The sequence below is a fragment of the Xenopus laevis genome, chromosome 3S (assembly GCF_017654675.1).
Source record: "Xenopus laevis strain J_2021 chromosome 3S, Xenopus_laevis_v10.1, whole genome shotgun sequence".
Lineage (NCBI taxonomy): Eukaryota > Metazoa > Chordata > Amphibia > Anura > Pipidae > Xenopus > Xenopus laevis.
In genome coordinates this window covers 88101322-88123018 of record NC_054376.1, presented here as the reverse complement: position 1 = coordinate 88123018, position 21697 = coordinate 88101322, and the positions used below count along the sequence as shown (strand labels likewise).

Below are 21697 nucleotides of genomic sequence, written 5' to 3'. Positions count from 1 at the left end.
TAGATCCTACAAACTTTCGGCTTGAATGACATTTGGAGTCTTATTTATTAAGGGTGGATTTTTGTGTTTTTTGAAACCACGTTAAACACAAACCCTAATTCCAAGATTGTCATTGAATTTATTAAAAATCTGAATATAAAAAGTGCGAATAAAACAAAAGCACTGAACGAAGCCGTAAAAAATATGAAAACCTTGAAAAAGTTGTTTCAGACAATTTCTAAAAAAAAAAAAGTCCAAATTGATTTAAAGCGGTCCAATAGGATCAGTGCAGTTCCCATTGACTTCTGTAGGATCTTGACAACTATTACTTGGCAAAGTTTTGCCTTAGAGGTTTTCATGTTTTTTTACACTTAAAAGAAAACTATACCCCCAAAATGAATATTTAAGCAACAGTTTATATCATATTAAAGGAGAAGGAAAGGTTAAAACAAAGTAAGCCTTATCAGAAAGGCCCATCTAAATATACCAGTAACCCCCCAAAGTAATGCTGCTCTGAGTCCTATGGCAAAAGAAACACTGCATTTCTTTCCTTCTATTGTGTACACATGGGCTTCTGTATCAGACTTCCTGCCTTCAGCTTAAACCTCATTGCCCTGGGCAAGAGCATGCTCAGTTTGCTTCTCTTCCCCCACCCCTCCCTTCTCTGCTGTAATCTGAGCCCAGAGCAGGGAGAGACTCAGGCAGGAAGTGATGTCACAACATGTTAATACTGCAGCTCCTATCCTAAAGATACAGAGCTTCAAGAGCTGATTACTCAGGTATGGTAAAACATTCTACAGAATAAATATAGCATTCTAGCTTGCACTATTGCAACTAATCTATTGGCAATACAATGCCTCCGTAGCTTTCCTTCTCCTTTAAGTGACACATTAAAGAATCTTGCCAAACTGGACATTTTATTTAACTAAATATTGCCTTGAGTCCCAATTCTATGACATTCTCTGTGCTGTCTCAGAGATCACCTGACCAGAAATACTACTGTACCAGCAAGAAGTGCGGAAGCAAAAGAAAGAACTTTGTTCAGTAATTGCCTCATGTGACCCAACATGTATGGTGTGTTTGCTTTGTTTGTGTTCACCATGAATCATAGATCATAATTGTATCTATTAAGGAAGAAACTTGATATCGCTCAATAGCCAGGTATGACAGTTTAGTTCTTCAACAGCTTGAGGTCAAGTGCTTGGCCATCGCTGCTCCAGATTCAGTAGAGTGGCTGGAAGATACTAACAAGCAACTGCCATTGATAGTGTCAAATTTTGAGTCGATTTATTAAATACACTTCTTGTTCCTGGATTGTCCTGTATTTGAATTATCAGCTGTTTCATCCAGTCTTTCTATTAGCTGAGGTCATGTTAGGTTGAGAAAAACAATATGTTTGGTCTAGTTCCAGGTTTGGACTCTTTTGCCCAGTGTTAGAAAACGCTTGAATTTTGAAAGACCATGTGGCACAGAATAAGTTTGCTTTTATAATCTTCAAACAAGCACATTTTGAAATTCTACAGCTCTGTGAAAGTGATGAAGTGGGGTTTGAGAAAGTGATAAAATATGCGGAATACTGAAATCACTCAAGTAACAACACGGGCAGCCCTTAACAGACTTTTCCCACACAGCTCCGACAATACACGTCAATAACTGACCTGCAAAACTCCCTGAACGTTCAGTAGAAATTAGCCAATGAGTGCTGGCTGCAAACTGTGCGGAATTGTGTCTAGAGAAAAACGAAACACTTGTGAAATCATTTTGGTATTTAACAAGATAGCCTGGGAGAACCTTCCTGGAATAAAGTACCCATTTTTGTATGTAACATGAAAGGCAATGCAGTGTTCATCGACGTTTATTATTCCATCCGTAATTAATGCCATATTCGCATGTTGTAATTTAAGCTTTTTAAAAACAATTTAACAATGATGTTCCTAGGATATTTTAGTTGTGTAAGGTACATAGAGTTCAATTTAATAAACAATTAGACTGAAACATTCAAAATGCTAATGTATTTTAACAGGAAGTGAAAGTGTGCCATGTTTATAGGTAGGGTTACATTCTATTAACTTTACATTGAGCAGACTTGAGGCATCATTCATTCCAGGTACACAACAATCCTTTAGAGCAAATTTGCATTTACACATTCAAGTGGAAACAGCATTTACAGAAGGGTGGGGACCGCTTAATACTTAGTCAGTTGTTATATTAAAAGTACAAATGCTCAAACAGTTCCATCTAGACAAATTAATCTGTTCCTTCAGAAGTTACCAACTGCATAAGGGAAATAAACTCAATCTAAACTTCTATCTATGGTAATATTTGTTTAAATGGCAGGCATTTTATATGAATATTAGACTTATAACTTACACATTTATAGTCTTGTTTACACTAGCCATGTACATGCACTTGCTTTGCAATGGTGCGGCTGCCAGCACAAGAGGAAAAGAGTCATAGCTGATTGAAATGTTAAATGAAGCTTTACAAGCTTTCATCTTTGTCACATCAGGTTTTGGAAGGTGTAAACATTTCTGCACTTTAGTCTGTTTGAAATCTATTCACACATTTACTCTTATAATATGATATAGAAAATCAAAGTCTGTTTCTTTCAGTGGAAATCAACAGTCCATTCAAGCTAGGAGCATAGGCAAAATGAGCTCTGTTTTCCAGCCTACTGAGGTTTTAAAGGAATTGTTCAGTGTAAAAATAAAAACTAGGTAAATAGATAGGCTGTGCAAAATAAATTTGCCGCTAATTTCCGTGTTTCGCCACCGGCAAATAAATTAGCGAAACCGTGGGGAGTATTAAATTGGACACACGTCGGTATAGTCGCTTGTGTCAAAACTGTCACCCATCAACATTATTTGGACGCCCATTGACTTTAATGCCAGCGTCAGAATTGAGGCGGACGCGAAAAATTCACGTTTTGATAATTTCACGGCAAATTTTTCGGTTTGGATTTTCAGTATGGAATTGGACCACTAGGTCAAGAAGAACAAGCATCTCTGTATTATAGGCAGACTTTCTAGCTACTGTAGAAGTTACTGAATATAGATCAAGGAAAAATTAGATTTTCTTATTGGGATTAGGAAAATGTTTTATTTTATTTCAAACTATGGGCACAGCTGACTTTTGCTTTGAGGGAGTGTTTTTCTAAGTTAACTAGTAGTTTGTTACATCTGAAAGGACGTCACAGTTTTTTGGGGGGTTGAATGCCGAGATCCAGTCAATTAGCAGTTTGGGGATTTAAATGGATAAATAAGCCTTCACAGACAATATGGTCAAATACCAAAGCAAAACATTATTTGGATATTTTAGCACTGTAATTATAAATTATAAATCAGTGCTGTCTTTTAGTATATAGTGGTTAGTTATTCTTAAACTATGTTCAGGGCAAAGATTATCATAAATAATCATGACATCCAAATACAAAGGTCTCATCAGTGAAGGTCTTGACCATTCCAGAGGCCATACTCATATCAAAGAGGACCACATTTGGTCTGCAGGTTGGACTGCACAGTTCTAAACCATTGTGAAAGCTGGACAGATAGAGCCTGGCTGCACATTTTCATAATCTGTAAACAGAGAAACTCTTTAAATATACTGTACATATAGTGAAATATATATGCCTTGGAATTTATGCCTGTGCCACCCTGACTCCTAATCATGACACGCCAAGCAATGATATGCTGTTTTACCAGTCCCTTGGAACCTAGAATGAAACCACTCATTTATTTGACAATTTAGCACCACTTGTAAATGCTACAAAAGAAATTGAAATTTGGGGAGGCTATTGCCAATCACTCATCCTTGAAATACTCGCTGTCTGCTGCAGTGCCAGTTCTAGTGGAGTGAAACGGACTTCTTTTCCTGGCACACATTAAAAGGCCACATGTTGCTACACAGAGTTCCAGAATTACAGGAGGCCTGAAACATTTACATTTCTTAGACAACTGCTTAGCTAGTGGTGCGATTTTTTTAAAAATGTATTTACGTCTCTGCTTTTTAAAAGTAACAAAACAAGACTGTTAAACAATTACCCCTGGCATGTTTGGTCAGTATATAGTCATGCTGTTTTGAGATGAATCTTGTTTAAATGAGTTCCACATGATGAGAAATGTATTGACTATTTTTCTTAATTCAACCTTGCAGACGTCTTGCAGGAAATGACTTGACATACATCCCCAAGGGAGCTTTTGCTGGGCTCGGCAGCCTCAAAGTTTTGTAAGTATACTAAGCATTTGTTGTCTATATTTCCATTTACTGTTCTCAATTCCTTCAGGTCTCTAATTGAACTGTTACTGGGGGGGAAAGCAGAACATTTTAACTATAGGTATAATAGTAAGTTTTTCAATGTTCTAAGATGTACATCTTAGAAATTTAGAAATGGCTTCTGAATAATATTAAAGCTGAATGCAGACATTGTTGGGAAGATACATTGTGGTGTTACTGATCCCTACAATTATAATAAGAAAATACTTAAATATCATCTTCAAAGTAAAACTATCACTTACATACATCATATGCAGGGAATAGCCATAGCTGAGCAGCTAATAAAGAAGCTGCCCCTTGAAGCACAGTCCTGGAGTTTCATTGACCATTGGCAGCAATGAATTCACACTGGCAGCTGTTCACCCAAGGAGCTCTTTTCAGTCTTCCAAGATGCTTCAATGGGAATCAGTATGTGATTCGTGTGATTTGAGATTATATATTTATACTCCCTATTTCTCTAAAGAGGTTGACCAAAACATAAAAACAGAGGCACGAGAAATCACCTGGGAGAATGCTGCACTTTGTTAGTCATCTTGGTGTTAACCTACTTTATAGAGGTTATTGGGAAATTTGGACTTCATGAAATTACACTGTATATGAGCATCAGAAGGGAGAAAATATTGGAGGCAATTGCTGAAAATCTGTAACTAATGAGAGCATTAGAAAATTTGCAGTTTATGTGTCCAATGTTATCTGTCTCCAATAGGGACAACGTAGTGAAAGTGCCTGTATACAAAAATGTTAATACATCCAACTGTTGCGTTAAATAACTATTATGACTAGGATTGTTGTTATTTCTTTTACTATTGCTACTTCAGAATTTCCTCCTGTCTTTCCACATTGGCCCACTGCAGAATACCTCTTATACTAATAAGATACTCTAAATGTCAGGGCCGCCATTAGAAATCAAGGGGCTCCGTACAACAAAATTTCCGGGCCCCCTGGGCCCCGCTCACCCCCAAGCCCCACCCTAGATCCTGCCCACACCCCAGTTAAAAGACCACTCAGACATCAGCGCTAAAAACGGTAACCCCCCCAAACACAAGTTATAAAAAGCCATTGATGGTCAGGGCCCTCCATAAAAGTTTTTTGAAAAAATTGGTGGTCAGGGCCCCCCGCTACAAGTTAAAAAAATTAATTGGTGACCAGGGCCCCCCTATAAGTTAAAAAAAATCATTGGTGCCAGAGCCCCCCATAAAAGTTTTTAAAAATCATTGGTGGTCAGGCACCCCCATAAGTTAAAAAAAAATGTTGGTGCCAGGGCCCCCCTTACAAGTTAAAAAAAACATTTGGGCCGCAGAGAATATTTTAAAAATAAAAACATTGGTGGCAGGGGCCTATAGAGTATTAAAATAATACATTGGTGGCTAGAGGTTCAGTATTTTTTTAAAAAAAACACACATTGGTGTTCAGTAGAACTGAACTCGTGGCTCAGAACTTTAGCTTCAGCTCATTTCGTGACTTCGGGTCTTTTCGCGGCTTCAGGACTTCAAGTTCAGCTCTTTTCATGACTTTGGGTCTTTTCGCAGCTTAGGGACTTCAAGTTTGGCTCTTTTCGTGACTTCAGGTCTTTTCAAGGCTTCTAGGTCTTCAAGTTCAGCTCTTTTCGTGACTTTGGGTCTTTTCGTGGCTTTGGGACTTTAAGTTTAAGTTTTCGTGACTTTGAGTGTATTCACCTCTTCGGGGCTTCGACGGTTCCGGACTTCGGAAGAGTGGCGGCACGGGAGGCCAGCTATTTCGGAAAGTGCAGCACAGCCGGGCCTCCCTTAAGGCCCGGGACCGGTCCAGTAGTACCCCATGTGCCCCCCTGATGGCGGCCCTGGTAAATGTTATCACAGAAGCACACAGTGTCAGCAGGTTGTTTTCTTTGTGTGTGCAGCTGAGCAAATAAGGATGCCACTGGGTGACTGGCAACACTACCTGTATAAACAGTTGAACACTTGAAAGTCTGTAGGAATCAGCTTTCTGGCACTGTGGCCGATTGGTCCAATGTAGCCCTCAGCTATTAACATTGTATTTATGGCAAATTTTAAAGTACAACCCCTATGGTGTAAAGTAACTAAGCCGGTCCCTCCCTGTAAAAAAAATTTGCAGGGCCATACAGCAGACTGGGCATGAGGTTGTGGGATCTGCGCTATAGTAGTACAATGTATATATTATTTCTTGTCTCTTTTTGTTGTACAATTAAATTCTTTGTGGAGGTGTTATAGTGTATTGTCATACAAATAGAAATCATCCTCTTTGATCTTTATTTCTTGTTCTTCTCTTTTTTAGAATGCTACAGAACAACCTGTTAAGGCAGGTACCAAGTGAAGCTCTTCACAACCTCCGCAGCCTTCAGTCACTGTAAGTGCAGAATACTTGTCAAAGCTACTGGGTGGTAACTTTAGATGTGCAAACTCTAAAAGAATGCTATGTTAAGCATAGTGATAGCGTGTCTGTGCTCATTCAAATGAAAATAAATTGGGTTATGAATAATTGCCACTGCTGTGGTAGTCTCAATGGACTTCAGTAGAAAATTATCTCTAGCCATATGGGCCTATGGTCTCTTCCTGAGAGTATATTTTGCCCTATACATTCCCTTACAGAAGAATGACTGAAGTGTGGTTGGACACTAATGCTAACATATCCAACCCAGAATCTGTAATATGGGCACGGTGTCATTTTCAGTGTAAGCATTTGATAAAACTGCAAAATTATCATAATATCTCTATAATAACCTACACCTACACAATATCTTTTTGGAAGCTTGTCCTCTGTAGCTAGTATCTCTTGAAATGTACTCATCACCAAATAAATGCAAGAGATAGAGAATTGCCAAAATTGCTTTTTATTTCTTTTTTTTTTACCCCTGAGTCCCTAAACATGACGATATCTTGTGTTCTCGTTTATTAAAATGGTTCACTTAAAGGGGACCCTTCACCCAAAAAAATTATTCAAAATCCTATTTTATCACATTAGTCAAGCAAAAAGAAGTTTAATTACACTATTCAAATTATTTGAATCTTGTTTCCTTCAGTCTGGGAATTCATATTTATAGCAAGCAGGCACTAGCCATTTTGTGGACACTGTTATTAAGACAAGCCTTGCATCATCTCAGAATCTTGTTTGTGCACCAGAATGGGGGACCTGATGTCCATCCCCATGCCCTGGCTACACAAATGGTGAAGAGAACTGGGGGAATGTGGGGAGAGCAGTGACATCTAGGAAGTGCTGAATGGAAAGTGAAAGTAATTGCCTTCCCTGCCTCTATGTCTAAAGGTGGCCATAGACACACAGATCCTATCGTACGAATCGAGGATTCGTACGATTTTCGGATCATGTATGGCGTGTGCCGACATCTTTCGTCCGGCGGAGATCGGTCGTTTGGTCGATCGGTCAGGTTTGATTTTGACCCGACCGATCCCGCCGGAACCCAGGGCACATCGTAATCGGATCGTTCGGCCATGCGGCCGAACAATCAGATTACACCCGATATAGCCATGTTTGTTAATGGCATATCGGGGAAAGATCCGCTCGTTTGGCGATGTTGCCAAACGAGCAGATCTTTGCATCTATGGCCACCTTAAGGCATAGAGGAGGGGCAGAAAATATTTGATTGACAGCTGAGATTTTTAAATGAGCTTTAAATGCTTTAATAAAAAATAGAAATTGGATTTCATGTATAATTTGAAAAGGACTTTTATTATACAGATTTTTGTGTCTGGGTGACAGGTCCACTTTAATGAAGTGGAGAAGAAACCCCTTTAGTTACATCAGCAGAGTTAAAAAAAATAGCCATTAAGCACATAAGAAGCATGACAGCTCTAAATGGTTGCCTTTAATGCCTGGAAATCAGACATGAGATGGGATGATAAGCAGCAAGACAGAGAAGGCACTATGGTCAGGCAAACACCACTGGTACAAATGATGTCTTTGAGCAACAGAAAACTAGGATTTCTTTGTTCATTTGAGCCGCGCTGTGCCTTCAGATAAAGGTGTGCTGAATTTTAGTTTCCTCTTTCATGCCGTCTAGCAATTTTCTGTTCACCAGGTGTCTCCTGCGTTTCTGATATACACACACGGAATGCATTTCTGAAACAAGTTAAACAATTAGGAAGACAGTGGATGGAGTTAAGAGCTTTAAGGCAACAAAGTAACTTTCACAAAGCTTTCACCCAAATGGAACCTTTTGTTCCTATCAGCATTTGAAGTCGGTAATGTTTTGTGTCCATTGTGAACTAGGATACATGGAGATCGGGTAACTTTCTTTAAAAGGCAAGAGCAGCTGTTAAATGGGAAATGCTGACAATAGTTCATACCTCACCACAGTCACTATCTTGTCTGCTATTAAGAAACTAAAATTGCTTGAGCCTTTCTCCATTATAGAGGGAAGGAGGAAAGAAGTTCTGTACCATTTACCCTAATAAAGATTGATTGTGGCCGACTCAGAAGCAAGCTGCTGTCTACTCTGCAGTCATTCATTATTTTAAGACCATGTTTAGGATTTCTGTATTTTATTTCTTTTTTTTATCGTTTATGAAATGACTGTCGTTTTTAAAAGTACTTCTTTTATTATTATTATTATTATTATTCTTTATATATCAAATTGAAAAAGTGTTACAACATTATGAATCAAGCACTTGCTTTTAAAAAAGAAAGAATCCAGAGGATCAATAATGTCAAAATACAAGAATTGATTGACAAAGATTGCATTTTTTACTTACTGGGAATTCTGCAGACCAAAAACTTAATTTCAAATTCTTAGCAGCACTTTATCAGCCATCTTCTCTTGCCTTACATAAGCAAAATGATTATGATATGTTGACTTGATATTACATTGTAATGAAACTAAGGGCCACTCACCCTGGTGGTCCAGTGGGCCGGCGGGGACACCCGCCGCTCTTCTGGCGGGGATGCCCGGCCGCGCGGTGTTGATTCTCCGGTGTCCTGCGATGCACTGGCTTAAGGCGCGCGCGGCGCGCACTTCCAGGTTTTCTGTGCGCAATCACACTGGCATGATTGCGTCATTGCACAATGGAATGAAATTCAAATAGTTTAAAAGGCGCATTTGGGCTACAGAACTTTGCCAATTATAGGTTATCTCCTTGCGAGTTCCTGGTGCTTCTGTGCTATTTGAGCTTCTGATATTTTGTGATTTGACTATCTGTTGTGACCCCTGCCTGCTTCTGACGATCCTGACCTCTGTATCCTGACCCTTGCCTGGTAATCAACTTCACTTATTCCTATCCTTGCTGATTGATCTCCTGGTTTGACCTTTGCCTGCCTGACTCCGTTTGTACTCTGCCTGCCCCGACCCGGCCTGATCTGACTTCGTTTTCTGTCTACACCTTGTAGCGCGACCTTCTGCCTAAAAGACTTTGCATTGCTGTTGTGCCCCTTTGCTTGTTCAGAACCCCTCACTTTGCACCTCTCTTAATAAGACCTGGCGGCATCCGACTAGCCGAGGGCTCCTCCCGAGGTGAAAGGCGGCTGTTAAAGGCAGAAGCAAGAGCCGAGAACAGGGTGCTTAGCATTGGTTCTGAATTTAGGGTGCCAACCATGACAGAAACATGATAAAGGCTCCAAATCAGACAAGATTCTTGTTGGGGAAATATTTTGCATTATGAAGAAACCACTAGTTCTGGGGAGCAGGGGATAAAGTAGTAGTACTGCTTGAGAATACAACCGGACTAGAGCTCTTAGCGTGCTATAACTCTTTGTGAGTATATTAACATGCAGTGATTTTGTAGTGCAGTGACAACTTATTAAACAGTCAACTTGAGCAGTTTTTAGCCCCTTTAAGCTCAGCTAACTTGTGAATGAAGCATCTGCCAGAAATTGCATTCTTCATATTGTAATCAGTTAACAGCTCTGTCTACAATATACCAATCTGAGAAACTAAATATTTTGGAAAAAGCCCATCAACCTCTTAAACATTCAGGTAAAATGTGAGCATAATTAGCTTGCTCATATTCATTGTTTAGAATACATGTATTCCAACCTACTTACAGTTGGTCCAAAACATCATGCAAAATCCATTACCTCAAATGAAAATTGTCTTTGCCTCAGGGTTAGTCTCATGGAGACATGTACTGTAAACATTTCAGGCTTTGCTGTTTGCTGAGAGAACTTTGACTTGTTTAGCTTTATTTTCTGCATTTTCATTGCAAACAGTGTCAGAATTTTGACGACTACAATAGAACTGCCGGCGAGACTGTGCGAGCTTTCCAGCCATACGGTGTTAGATTATCTGTGTGCCCATCTGTCTTTTCTTAAAACACAGACTTCCTAAAAAATGTAATTGCTTAGTTAACCTTGTGCTATTTGATTTTGTTTTGCTCAAGCCTAGTAAGAAAACCAATGGGCTGTTTGTAGCAATAATCTTGTGCCCTGCATAATACAGAAGGTGATCATTAAGCATCATGCCTTTGCCTGTATAATGTTTTATTGTCTCTCTGATAATACGGACATTCATGAATAAACTGCAAAACAATACAGTGATTAATAATTTTGTCGGTTTGTTTGGTCGTGTATTTTAGGAAATAGCAAGCCCCTTGTTATAATATAAGCATATTTACTTTAAGAGAAGTTACTGGTTACAGCACCTGCACTACAATTGTGTAGAATAACATTAGTTTCAGCCTCTGTGAGCTCTTAACCCATAAAGGACATCATTTTTTAACCCGTCCCCATGCGGAACAGAAAAATCTTTATTTATACTTTAGCCAAATTGTTGCACCTATCAGTGTGCATATCTAATATCCCTATTCTTGTTAAGACAGATCTAGTGACACATACTCTTGCCAGGGCTAATGTCATTGTTTATTAATTCCATCATTGCTGAATGGGAATGTCATAGTAAGGTGCTTGGCTTCCCACCAGAATTATCTTTTTCAGCCTTATGTGAGTCACACTTGGATGATGTTCATTAGATGTAGGAGAAATACATTTTGGCATTTTACCACGGGCATATTAATGGTTAAATTTCATACAGATAGCAAAACCCAATCAACGTGGATAAAATATAACACAATGCATGCAGCATACAACATTTTCTTCAAGCTCTATAGCAATACTAATGTTATATGTATTTTTTTATTAGGCGGTTGGATGCAAACCATATCAGCTATGTTCCACCAAACTCTTTCAATGGTTTATTTTCCCTCCGTCACCTCTGGCTCGATGACAATTCCTTGACTGAGATTCCCATGGGAGCACTTGAAAGCTTGTCTGCATTACAGGCTATGACCTTGGCACTTAACAAGATTCATCATATACCAGATTATGCCTTCAGAAACCTTTCAAGCCTGGTAGTTCTGTAAGTTGAAATTGGGGGTTGTGGTTGTTTATATGCAAATGTAATTGTTTGGTTCAAAATATCACTTTTCTTTAAAGGGAAAATATCAATGTAGTGAAGTGTAGTTTGGTGAAGTATATTAACCATAATCATTACAGATGCATGAATTAAATGTTTTGCTTTAGATACCTACCTGAAATAAAACAATTGGGCAGATTTACTAAAGGTCGAAGTTGCCTCACTGCGAAAATTCAGCAGAAATCCAATCCGCAGGGAAATCAGGCGTAGAGGACAATTCGCTAGTGTTCGAGTACATCACTAACAGATATTCAAGCCCTTTCAAAAGGCAAATTTTCCTTACGGTGAATGATTTCACAATGAAATTCACAAGTGCGAATTTTCCATAACGTTCTCCTTTGACCTGAGTTTCTTTCACCAGCTTAGACCCGGTGAACTGATAAAATGAAGCTACATCCTACTTAATCTTATGTCAGTGACATCATATCCTATATGCCGAAAAGTTTAAAAAAAATTGTAACTGTTAAAATTTTTTATCTGTTAATATATTTTTTAACCATTTGAGGGGCATGCCACATTTGTGTTAGATTGGGCTCATGTCTAGGACAATAGAGGTTCTCTTTTGCCTTTATTTTGTTTCCTTGAACATTTTTAATAATATAGCCAATTTCACAACATCACAAATAAAGAGATATTTAAGGCTTATAACCCTGAGCAGGTGCTCCTATCAGCAGAAAACTGCACTGGCCCAGGGTTATACCAGTCAGCACCACAGAGCGATCCTCATCTGGCTTCTTCTCAGTAGAACGAAAAGCCTTGCTTTAACTAAAAAGTCGGCTATTTCATTCAACGGTGCATGGTTTGCCCTGGGAAATTTGAAGCAAGAAGAAGCCGGAAGAGGATCACTCTGTGATGCTCACTGGTTTCACCCCGGGCTGGTGCCGTTTTCTGCTGATAGGAGCACCAGCCCGGGGTTTCAGGTAAGTCAATACAATCACTTGGGGGTGCACCCCCAAGTGCACAAAGCCTTTCTTTCTCCTTTAAAGGGATTGCTTATCTTCCCATGATCATTCCAGTTTGCATATATTTTATCTCTCTTAATGATAGGGCACCAAGAAAAGATGTAAATAAAAAAAATACCTTTTAAGCTGGCCATAGACGCAAAGATCCGATCGTACGAATCGTGGATTCGTACGATTTTCGGACCGTGTGTGGAGAGTCCCGACATTTTTCGTCCGTCGGAGATCGGTCGTTTGGTCGATCGGACAGGTTAGAAAATTTCTGTCGCCTGCCGATAATATCTCTGCGTGTATTGCCGATCGTACGATTTTCAGTGGGAGACTGTCACTAGTGTTGTCAGACATAAGTATCGTACGATTGCTGTCAGGGGCAGAACATTGGGTGATCTGTTCTTATTTGATCGGAATGGTAAAGACTTTGATCTGAATGGTTAGTGGAGGGTCGGGAGATGGGAAAGTCCGATCGTACGTTGATTCGTACGATCGGATCTTTGCGTCTATGGCCAGCTTTATGCTGTATTATATTTCTTACTGACTGTGTATTTTTTGTTAGATTTAGAAATATGCTTCCTTTAACCATCTATGCACCATTCTCAATGTCAGCTAGATTAATAATCACCTGTCGTGTACAAAAGCCTCACCATAAGTATAGTGGGAACAGTAAGTGGAATGCTCCTGGTTTCCATACAAACCAGAATTACTCTTTGAGTAAAGGTGCATGTGCCACTAGGAAATATTGCTTTTACAAATACTCCAGACCAAGTGGGCAACATAATTGTTTATCCAGCTATTCTGAATGGTACAGATATTCATAGGTCTGTGTGGAAAATACTGTATGATCAGGTGTAGTCAACCATACTGTGCAGACCCCTAACAGTTTATGTTGTTATAGGCTTGGGAAACAAATATCTGTTCCTTCCATGACCCTTGAGCAGATCATAGCATGCATGGCCATTTTTATTCGGGCCATTTTAATGGCATACTGTCGTTCAAAATTATGAAATGTCATCTGTGCCAGCCCAGTTTACTGGGGCTCACACTTTTTTGTGGGCGGAACAGCAGCAGCATGATTTTTGGTGTTTTTGTAGTGACTTAGACGTAGACTTTTGTGAGGCTCTAGTCCAAAAATATGATGCTCTGAACAAAAATGTGGCATCCACAAGATATCAGTTCCTGGGGACATCAAAGCTGAAATTTCCAAATTGTGTTAGTCTTGTAATTGGAAGTACAGGATAATATACAAAATACACGCGTTCAGCATTAGGGTCTGGATATAAATCCAATTTGTCATTCAATTAAATCTTGAACCTTTACCAGCACACAAAGAATTCCAAGGGAACCACTGACAATCATAGGATGAAAACATTGCTGCTTTGACCAGTAAAATAAAACTGCACCTTAAAACTGCAGAACATGCTGGCTTGCAGAATATTCTGCTTTATTTTAAATCCGAATTTCTCAGCTTTCAGGAAATTGTATGCCTAGCAGGAATTTCCATCTCTCACTGGCGGAAATAGTCCACCATGTAAAATGTGCCACAGGCAAATATTACATTTGATTTTTTTTTTCATCTCCTTTCTCATATAAATTCCCAATATGTCTTGTTGTAGTGAGTCCCATGAGGCACATAATAATTCTGTGTAGCTTTTTAACACGGCATAACAACATTTCCTCTCTCTCCAAATACCATAACAGAGTATTTTAACACTTGACTTTAATAAGTTCTTAATAAAAGAGGTTGAGATTGGAAAACCAGACACAGTGTTGGATTGTTAATGAAGTGAACGAGCTTGTCTTTTCTCTAACTGCTGGGTTTTTTTTCTAAATAGTATTCTTAATGTATATTCAAGGGTGGAATAATTTATCTAAGTACTTTTTTGTATAATAGTTTTGGCAGAGTAAATCATACTTATAATTATATATATATATATATAAAAATACGTGAATGTCTTCTGTTTAGCAAGTCTAACATCTTCTGTATTGATCATGTGAAATTCAGTGTAAAATTATAGTTCTTAATGTAGAAAAAGCAGTAGGAAGCCCATAATGCCTAAAATGTGAGCTAACTAGTATCCCGATTTCTGTGGTCTCATGGTCATCTGCCTTCTGCTTCAACGCAGCATGCAAGGTTACCTCTTTATTAAAGATGTGGCTGAAAAACAGAAGACATTAAAGGCATCTTATGCAGCAATTCCAAATCATAAAACAGCTGCCAATCTTCTTGCCAGAGGAACGTGAAAACCTGAGGTGCTTGCCCTCTAATAAATTCTTTGGCAGGGCTTGACTTGTATACAATACATGCATGCTTGAAAACACGTTTCTTTAGAAGCATCCATTGAGGAAGTTTGCATAGGTTCACCGTGCGCAGCATGCTTTCTGACTGTGCTTTTAATGTTCCCCTGCAGCCATCTCCATAACAATAGAATCTACTCCCTGGGAAAGAAATGCTTTGACGGGCTCCACAGTCTGGAGACTTTGTGAGTTGACCTCTTATTTGTTTCAACCTTTTCACTGTTTTCATTGATATTCAAAAAAAGAATAAAAAATAGCTCAAAAGGCAAATGTGCTTTCTGGCTTGCCTAATTGCCAACTGTTTGTTATTATTGTTCTTGTGATGACTGTATAAAACAAATGCTGTACCTATTCACAGTACCTTTGAGTTATGCCTTCTCTAGCTATCTCAACCATTATTCATGCTAAAAAGGGTCCATTAGTGCAACAAAACCCCACATACAACTATATACATTTCCACCTAATTGACTTTTTAGCTGGTGTAAATGAAGAGTATGTTACATGTTGGTACTATTTTACCTATTAGCCCCATAGTGTGTGACTAATGGAAAAGTCAATACACTAGTCTAGTTGCTAATTCCATTAGAGGCTTATGTTTCAAAAAGTTAACCAGTCAGTTACAATGCTTTATTCTTTCTGCTCTTAATGATATGATGTTCCCTACGAAGGTCTATCAAGGCAAAAGTAGAAACAGTATACTGTATTTGTGTACTTCAATGTGGTGCCAGAAAATAAATTAAAATGTTCCACTGTAACCCTATTTGCCTGTTTCTCATCATATGAACAACAACAATGTCTTAATATATGGTAATTTAATATTTAAGGGATAAGGTATGCTATAAATTAGATTAGACATTTAACTTTACAAACCTTTTAATAATGTGTATAAAACTGGAGGAGATGAAGAGACACTCACATTAAATGCTCTGTGCCAGTATTTATGTAAGTAATATTGATTTTCAGTTTCTGAAATGATTTATCTATATTTTTTTATTAATTGCCTGATGTATATTTATCAGAGTGAAAGTAGAATTTAATACAGTTCTCCTAGAGGGGAACTCCCTTGCTCCCTGTTCACCTGTATAGGATTTTCAGGGTTTATTTATTAAAGGATGAAAAGAAAGTTTGCTCTGTTTTCACCCCCTCCCCCTATAAATCCTATAAACGTGAAAAGACAACTCTGCAATATCCCTCTGGCAAAGCATGGTGAGCTCTATTTTTTCCCTTTGATAAATATGACCTCTATGTATAGATTTGGAGGGGTATTATACATTCTGGGGCTGATTCAGTTAGGGTCAAATATCGAGGGTTAATTAACCCTCGATAATCGACTAGGAATTGAAATCCTTCGACTTCGAATATCGAAGTCGAAGGATTTAGCGCAGATAGTTCGATCGAACGATCGAAGGATTATTCCTTCGATCGAACGATTAAATCCTTTGAATCGAACGATTCGAAGGATTTAAATCCAACGATCGAAGGAATATCCTTCGATCAAAAAAAGTTAGCCAAGCCTATGGGGACCTTCCCCATAGGCTAACATTGACTTCGGTAGCTTTTAGATGCCGAACTAGGGGGTCGAAGTTTTTTTTAAAGAGACAGTACTTCGACTATCGAATGGTCGAATAGTCGAACGATTTTTACTACGAATCCTTCGATTCGAAGTCGTAGTCGAAGGTCGAAGTAGCCCATTCGATGGTCGAAGTAGCCCAAAAAAACCTTCGAAATTCAAAGTTTTTTTACTTCGAATCCTTCACTCGAAGTTAGTGAATCGGCCCCTCTGTGTTACAATTTAACTTAATATCACAATCTGCAGAAATTCCAAGCTTCCATGAAAAAAATATAAATTGTATACATTTTATATTTGTGTTAAGGAAAAACTGTTTTTGCAGGAGAGGTTGTGTTCAATTTCCATTGACATCTACTAATATAGTTTGAGAAAGTGAATTGATTTAACAACAAGGAAACACATTTTTTTTTTATAACTTGCAAGTTTATTGTGAAACAGCAAGAGTCAAAATGTACATACTGAGAAAGTATAAACAGGTCAGTAACGCAAATGACACAAGCATCGAGTACCATCATAAGCAAATTACACAATCAACAAGCAGAGTGAGAGGAGATATCAGAAAAGAGAAAACATAATAGAACAACAGAAAAGAAAATAAAATGGATCGAAGGAAACACATTTTTTTCAAGAAATCACAATAAGTTGTTACCCGTTCCTCTCCCAGATCCCTATGTTTAACTAAATTCATCTTCCCATAATGGCTGCTTAATTGATTAAACTTTTTATGCACACTTCAGTCACGGCCGCCATCTTTATAGAGCATACATCACGATGAGCAATGGGTTTTCTGAACTGCCCATGCGTGCTCACTTCCATTGCGCATACTATCTTCTTTGAGCTGTTATAGCTGATGAAACAACAAGTGCACAAGCAACAGCGCAAGAGCAGCAGTGCACGAGGATGATGTGAGCATGCGCCAATTCTGAAGACTATGCACTGCGCATTCATTTGGTCTTGGTCTTCTTGATACTTTATAGCATAGCATTTTTTTCTGTACTAAGTGAAGACTACAGATTTGGATCTAGTAAAGGGCTTAGAGGTTGAGCAAAATAGCACTGTTACACATTATTCAAGTATTCCTTTCCATAGACCCATTATTATGTTTTGCCTTTCCTTGTCCTTTAATACACTCTTTTACAGTTTTATATACTGATACTTTAAAGGTCTTTCCTTTAGCTAGGACCACACTTCTGTTGCCCAGTGTGAGTCTTTGTGTAGAATTGACTTGTAAGAGCAATGGCACATGGCCTGAATATGGCAGTGCAAACTGTCATTTGCATGAATGGAATCAGCTGGGTTTTCTGGGTTTCGCCACTAGTGCAGATTCCATACATACAAGCTGCACAACCACCATCGGGTACTTATTCTCCATACTGTACGAAAAACAGATTCATATGCAAGTGAGAAGTGGTGCACAGGTACATTCTATGTGCCGTGTTACTTATATCTTCCTCTCTCCTCCTTGTTTGACTTGTCTTTAGTGCTGGCGTACAATAGCAATAATTTTCCTTTTTTACATCTTATGGAAAAACAGACATGTTGAATTGGGATACAGTTAATATCTATACTCATAATTGGGTCTGTCTTCTAAACTGGCACCAGTAAGCTTAGAAAGGTTTAACAGAAAGTACATATTTCGTTTATTTGGCAACTTGTCCTCCGTTCTCACATTTTTTCCTGAGGAGGATTCTGCACATAAAAAAACCTCTGACAGTTCTTCAAGGCTTCTGACAGACTTTGAAAAGTAATGTTTTTAACCATGTTCGTAATAATATGTTAGTTAAATGCAGAGATGACTAGTGTTTTCCTGTGTAGTAAAAATATCATGAAGCCAGCCAGAAGAGAGGAAAAAAAAAATTACAGGGTTAGTTTTGGTCTGCAATTTCCTTATGGAGCATATGGTAAGCTCACTGTACAACGGGAAAGCTTTATGTAATATTAGAGACTTCAAGTCTCTAACCTAAAATTAGCTGAAGCAGGGAAAGACATTGCAATAATGATTTACTTGCAGCTTCATCCAGTATTTTATAAATAATGCCCCACAAATCTTATACCCACATATTTATTTTAAAAGCTTCATTGATTTCAAGCCAAACGTTTTCAGCTTTACAATATATGCTTGTTTATTATAAAAAGAGATAACGAAAATAATACAATCGAATCTGCATTGTCTTTATTTGTATGGTTTAGGGGGTTTTTAATTATGGCTAAAGGTATAAATGATTAATAAATATGACTATTTCTTTAACAATAAATATGTAAGGGGCAGATTTATCAAGTGAATTCGAGGGAATTTTCTAAGTAAAAAAATTCGAAATTTGAAGTCATTTTCTGGATACTTCGACCATCGAATAGGATACTATGACTTTGAATTTACTTCGACTTCAATTCAAAGTAAAAATCGTTCGAATATTCGACCGTTCGATAATCGAAGTACAGTCTCTTTAAAAAGCCTTCGACTTCAATACTTCTTGCTTTGTTAGCCTATGGGGACCTTCTACAAACTTTTTTAAAGTCTTTACACATCGAATAAAAAGCCTTCGATCGTACGCTAAAATCATTCGCATCGTTCGATTCGAATGATTTAATCGTTCGGTCGAACGATTTTTATTCGATTGTACGATTGCCAAATTCGGTGAAAAAAAATTTGAATTCGATATTCGAATTTGAAGTTTTTCAATTTGATGGTCGAATTTCGAAGTCGTTTGTACTTCGAAATTTGACACTTGATAAATCTGCCCCTAAGTGTAAGCATCTGGGGGTTTAAGTCCTTAATGTGTTTTGGTGTTGTTTAATATAATTCATATAATTGGACATCCCAGATCCTTATAGTATTTATTCACCAATAAGGATTTAGTATGTTAATTGTATTCGAACAAAAATAATACACTACTGAAATACATCCATTTCAATACTTTGGTGCAGTACTTCATGGAACAGCAATGAGCTGAGGCCCAGATTTGACTAGTTAAAACTGCTCAGATCCTCAAAAGTGAGCCAATAGCTTGACATCCTGGAACTACTCTCTGTATATTAATTCTGGAGATGGTATCTACAGACATTCAAAAACTATGTGGGGACCATTCAAGAGGCAGTTATTAGTGCTCAGAATATATAATGCTCAAGCGGGATTTATGTGAACAACCTTCTGCCCTTTAGCTTTTCTTATGCTTTTCTTATGCTGCTGAGACTGCTTGCACTCAGGATCTACAGATATAGGAAGGGGATGGCCGGAAAGAGCATGCCCATAGGTAGAACTTACCTTGCACAGGCCTGCTTTGCTTTGAAACTCTTACAGATTAGGGTTAGTTATCAAAAAGCAGCAAGTACTTTAGTTTACATTGCTGCTACATAAAACGACATAGCAGCAGTTATCAGCTTTTGAGTTTATTCACATTAGCCAGGGATAGGTTTGAAATTTACTTACTGCTTGTTGATATACTCTATGTTAAATGACTCCTTTGGGTTTAAAATGACTTGATTATCATTATGCTTTTTTCACTGTTTTTAGAGACTTGAACTATAATAATCTAGATGAATTTCCTGCTGCTATCAAAACCCTGAAGAACCTTAAGGAACTGTAAGTGTAAATTGCTAAACAAACTACTGTATGTATTGTTATGGAACTCAGGCCTTGATTTCAGTGATAATATATGATTAAATTATAATATATATAACAGAAATAAACAGCATTACAAAGCATAAAAAACAAGGAGTACAATTGTATCAGACATGGGAGCAGATTCACTAAAGGGCGAAGTGGCCATCACTAGCGACAATTCGCCAGAAATTTCATCTGCAGGGACATCACCAATTTACTAACAGGCGTAAAGGACAATTCGCTAGCGAACAAGACCATCGCTAGCATTCGCACCCTATCGCCAAGCGACTTTGCGCTCTGGCGAACGGTCGTTACTCCGCAAATTCTCTAACATGCGAATTTTACTGAACATTACTTCTTTCACCAGAGTTTACTTCGCAACCTCAGACCAGGCGAACCTGATAATATGAAGCTACATCTTTCTCAATCTTTTGTCAGTGACATCATATCCGGTATTCCGGAAATGCATTTAAGTTGTAAAAAAGCGGGATTGCCTTCAAAAGTCCGAACTATTTAGACTATTAAAGATTTATGTGTGAGCAATTTTTTAAAACTACTTTGAGGGGCATGCCACATTTTTTTAAGGGTGGGTTCATGTCTAGGGCATTACAGGATCTCTTCTGTCTTTATTATGGCTCATTGTACATGTGTTTGAAAAAGTGGCCTAAGAGTGCGAGCGAAGTTTCTCTAGGCAGAAATGAACACTAGCGAAACTTCGCAATGAAATTCTCGCACTGCAGAAGTAACACTAGTGAAGATTCACCAGTGTTCGGAGACGCAACTTCGGATTTTAGTGAATTAGTATAGTGTAGTAATGAATCTGCGACTGGCGAAGTGTGGCAAAGTGGCCCCCTGGCGAAAATTTGCCCTTTAGTAAATTTGCCCCATAAAGTTTTCAGATAAAGTTATAGGATTCATTTTTTTGAAAACCTGTTATCCAGAAAAGCTCCGAATTACAGGAAGGTCATCTCCCATAGGTTCCATTTTATACAAATAATTAATATATATTTTTTAAATGATTTCCTTTTTCGCTGTAATAATAAAGCAATACCTTGTACTTGATCCCAACTAAGTTACAATTAATCCTTATTGGTGGCAAAACAATCATATTGCGTTTAATTAATGTTTAAATGATTTTTAGTAGACTTAGGGTACAGAGATCCAAGTTACAGAAAGATCCCTTATCTGAAAAACCCTATTCTAGATAACAGGTCCCATACCTGCATTCATTATTTCTCAACATATAATTTTACTTTCATTATTTACCATCCATCTTTTTTTAGGGGATTTCATAGTAACAACATCAGATCTATCCCTGAACAAGCATTCATTGGCAACCCTTGGCTAATCACAATGTAAGTAAAACAAAATATAGTTGGAATGAATGGAGTTTGCATCTATGCAGTTACCAAGTAAATGTGAAAACCGAATGTGGAAATTAGAACACAAGGGGACAACCAAAGAAAAAGGGACAAAGGCAGAGTAGAGAAAAATATGAGAATTGTTATATTGGAACAGCCAGTCCAGTTGCTAGAATAATACATATGCCATAGGTGCATAACCAAACAAAATTTTAAATGTTTTAGGCTGATTTCCATCTATGTATGAAAAGGGGTTAAATAGAAATCTAACTGGCATACAAGACAAATAGGAAATACAAATGGCAT

At 38.0% G+C, this 21697-nt stretch overlaps 1 protein-coding gene across 1 annotated transcript in view; it reads left to right on the top strand.

The window, feature by feature from the left end:
• Window positions 1-21697, top strand: part of lgr5.S (leucine-rich repeat containing G protein-coupled receptor 5 S homeolog) — a 114569-nt gene that overhangs the window by 60712 nt on the left and 32160 nt on the right. The window contains exons 3-8 of the mRNA XM_041588604.1: window positions 4132-4203; window positions 6526-6597; window positions 11336-11551; window positions 14973-15044; window positions 19941-20009; window positions 21314-21385. Of these exons, the coding sequence (XP_041444538.1) occupies window positions 4132-4203; window positions 6526-6597; window positions 11336-11551; window positions 14973-15044; window positions 19941-20009; window positions 21314-21385 (573 nt within the window). The remainder of the gene's footprint in view (window positions 1-4131; window positions 4204-6525; window positions 6598-11335; window positions 11552-14972; window positions 15045-19940; window positions 20010-21313; window positions 21386-21697) is intronic.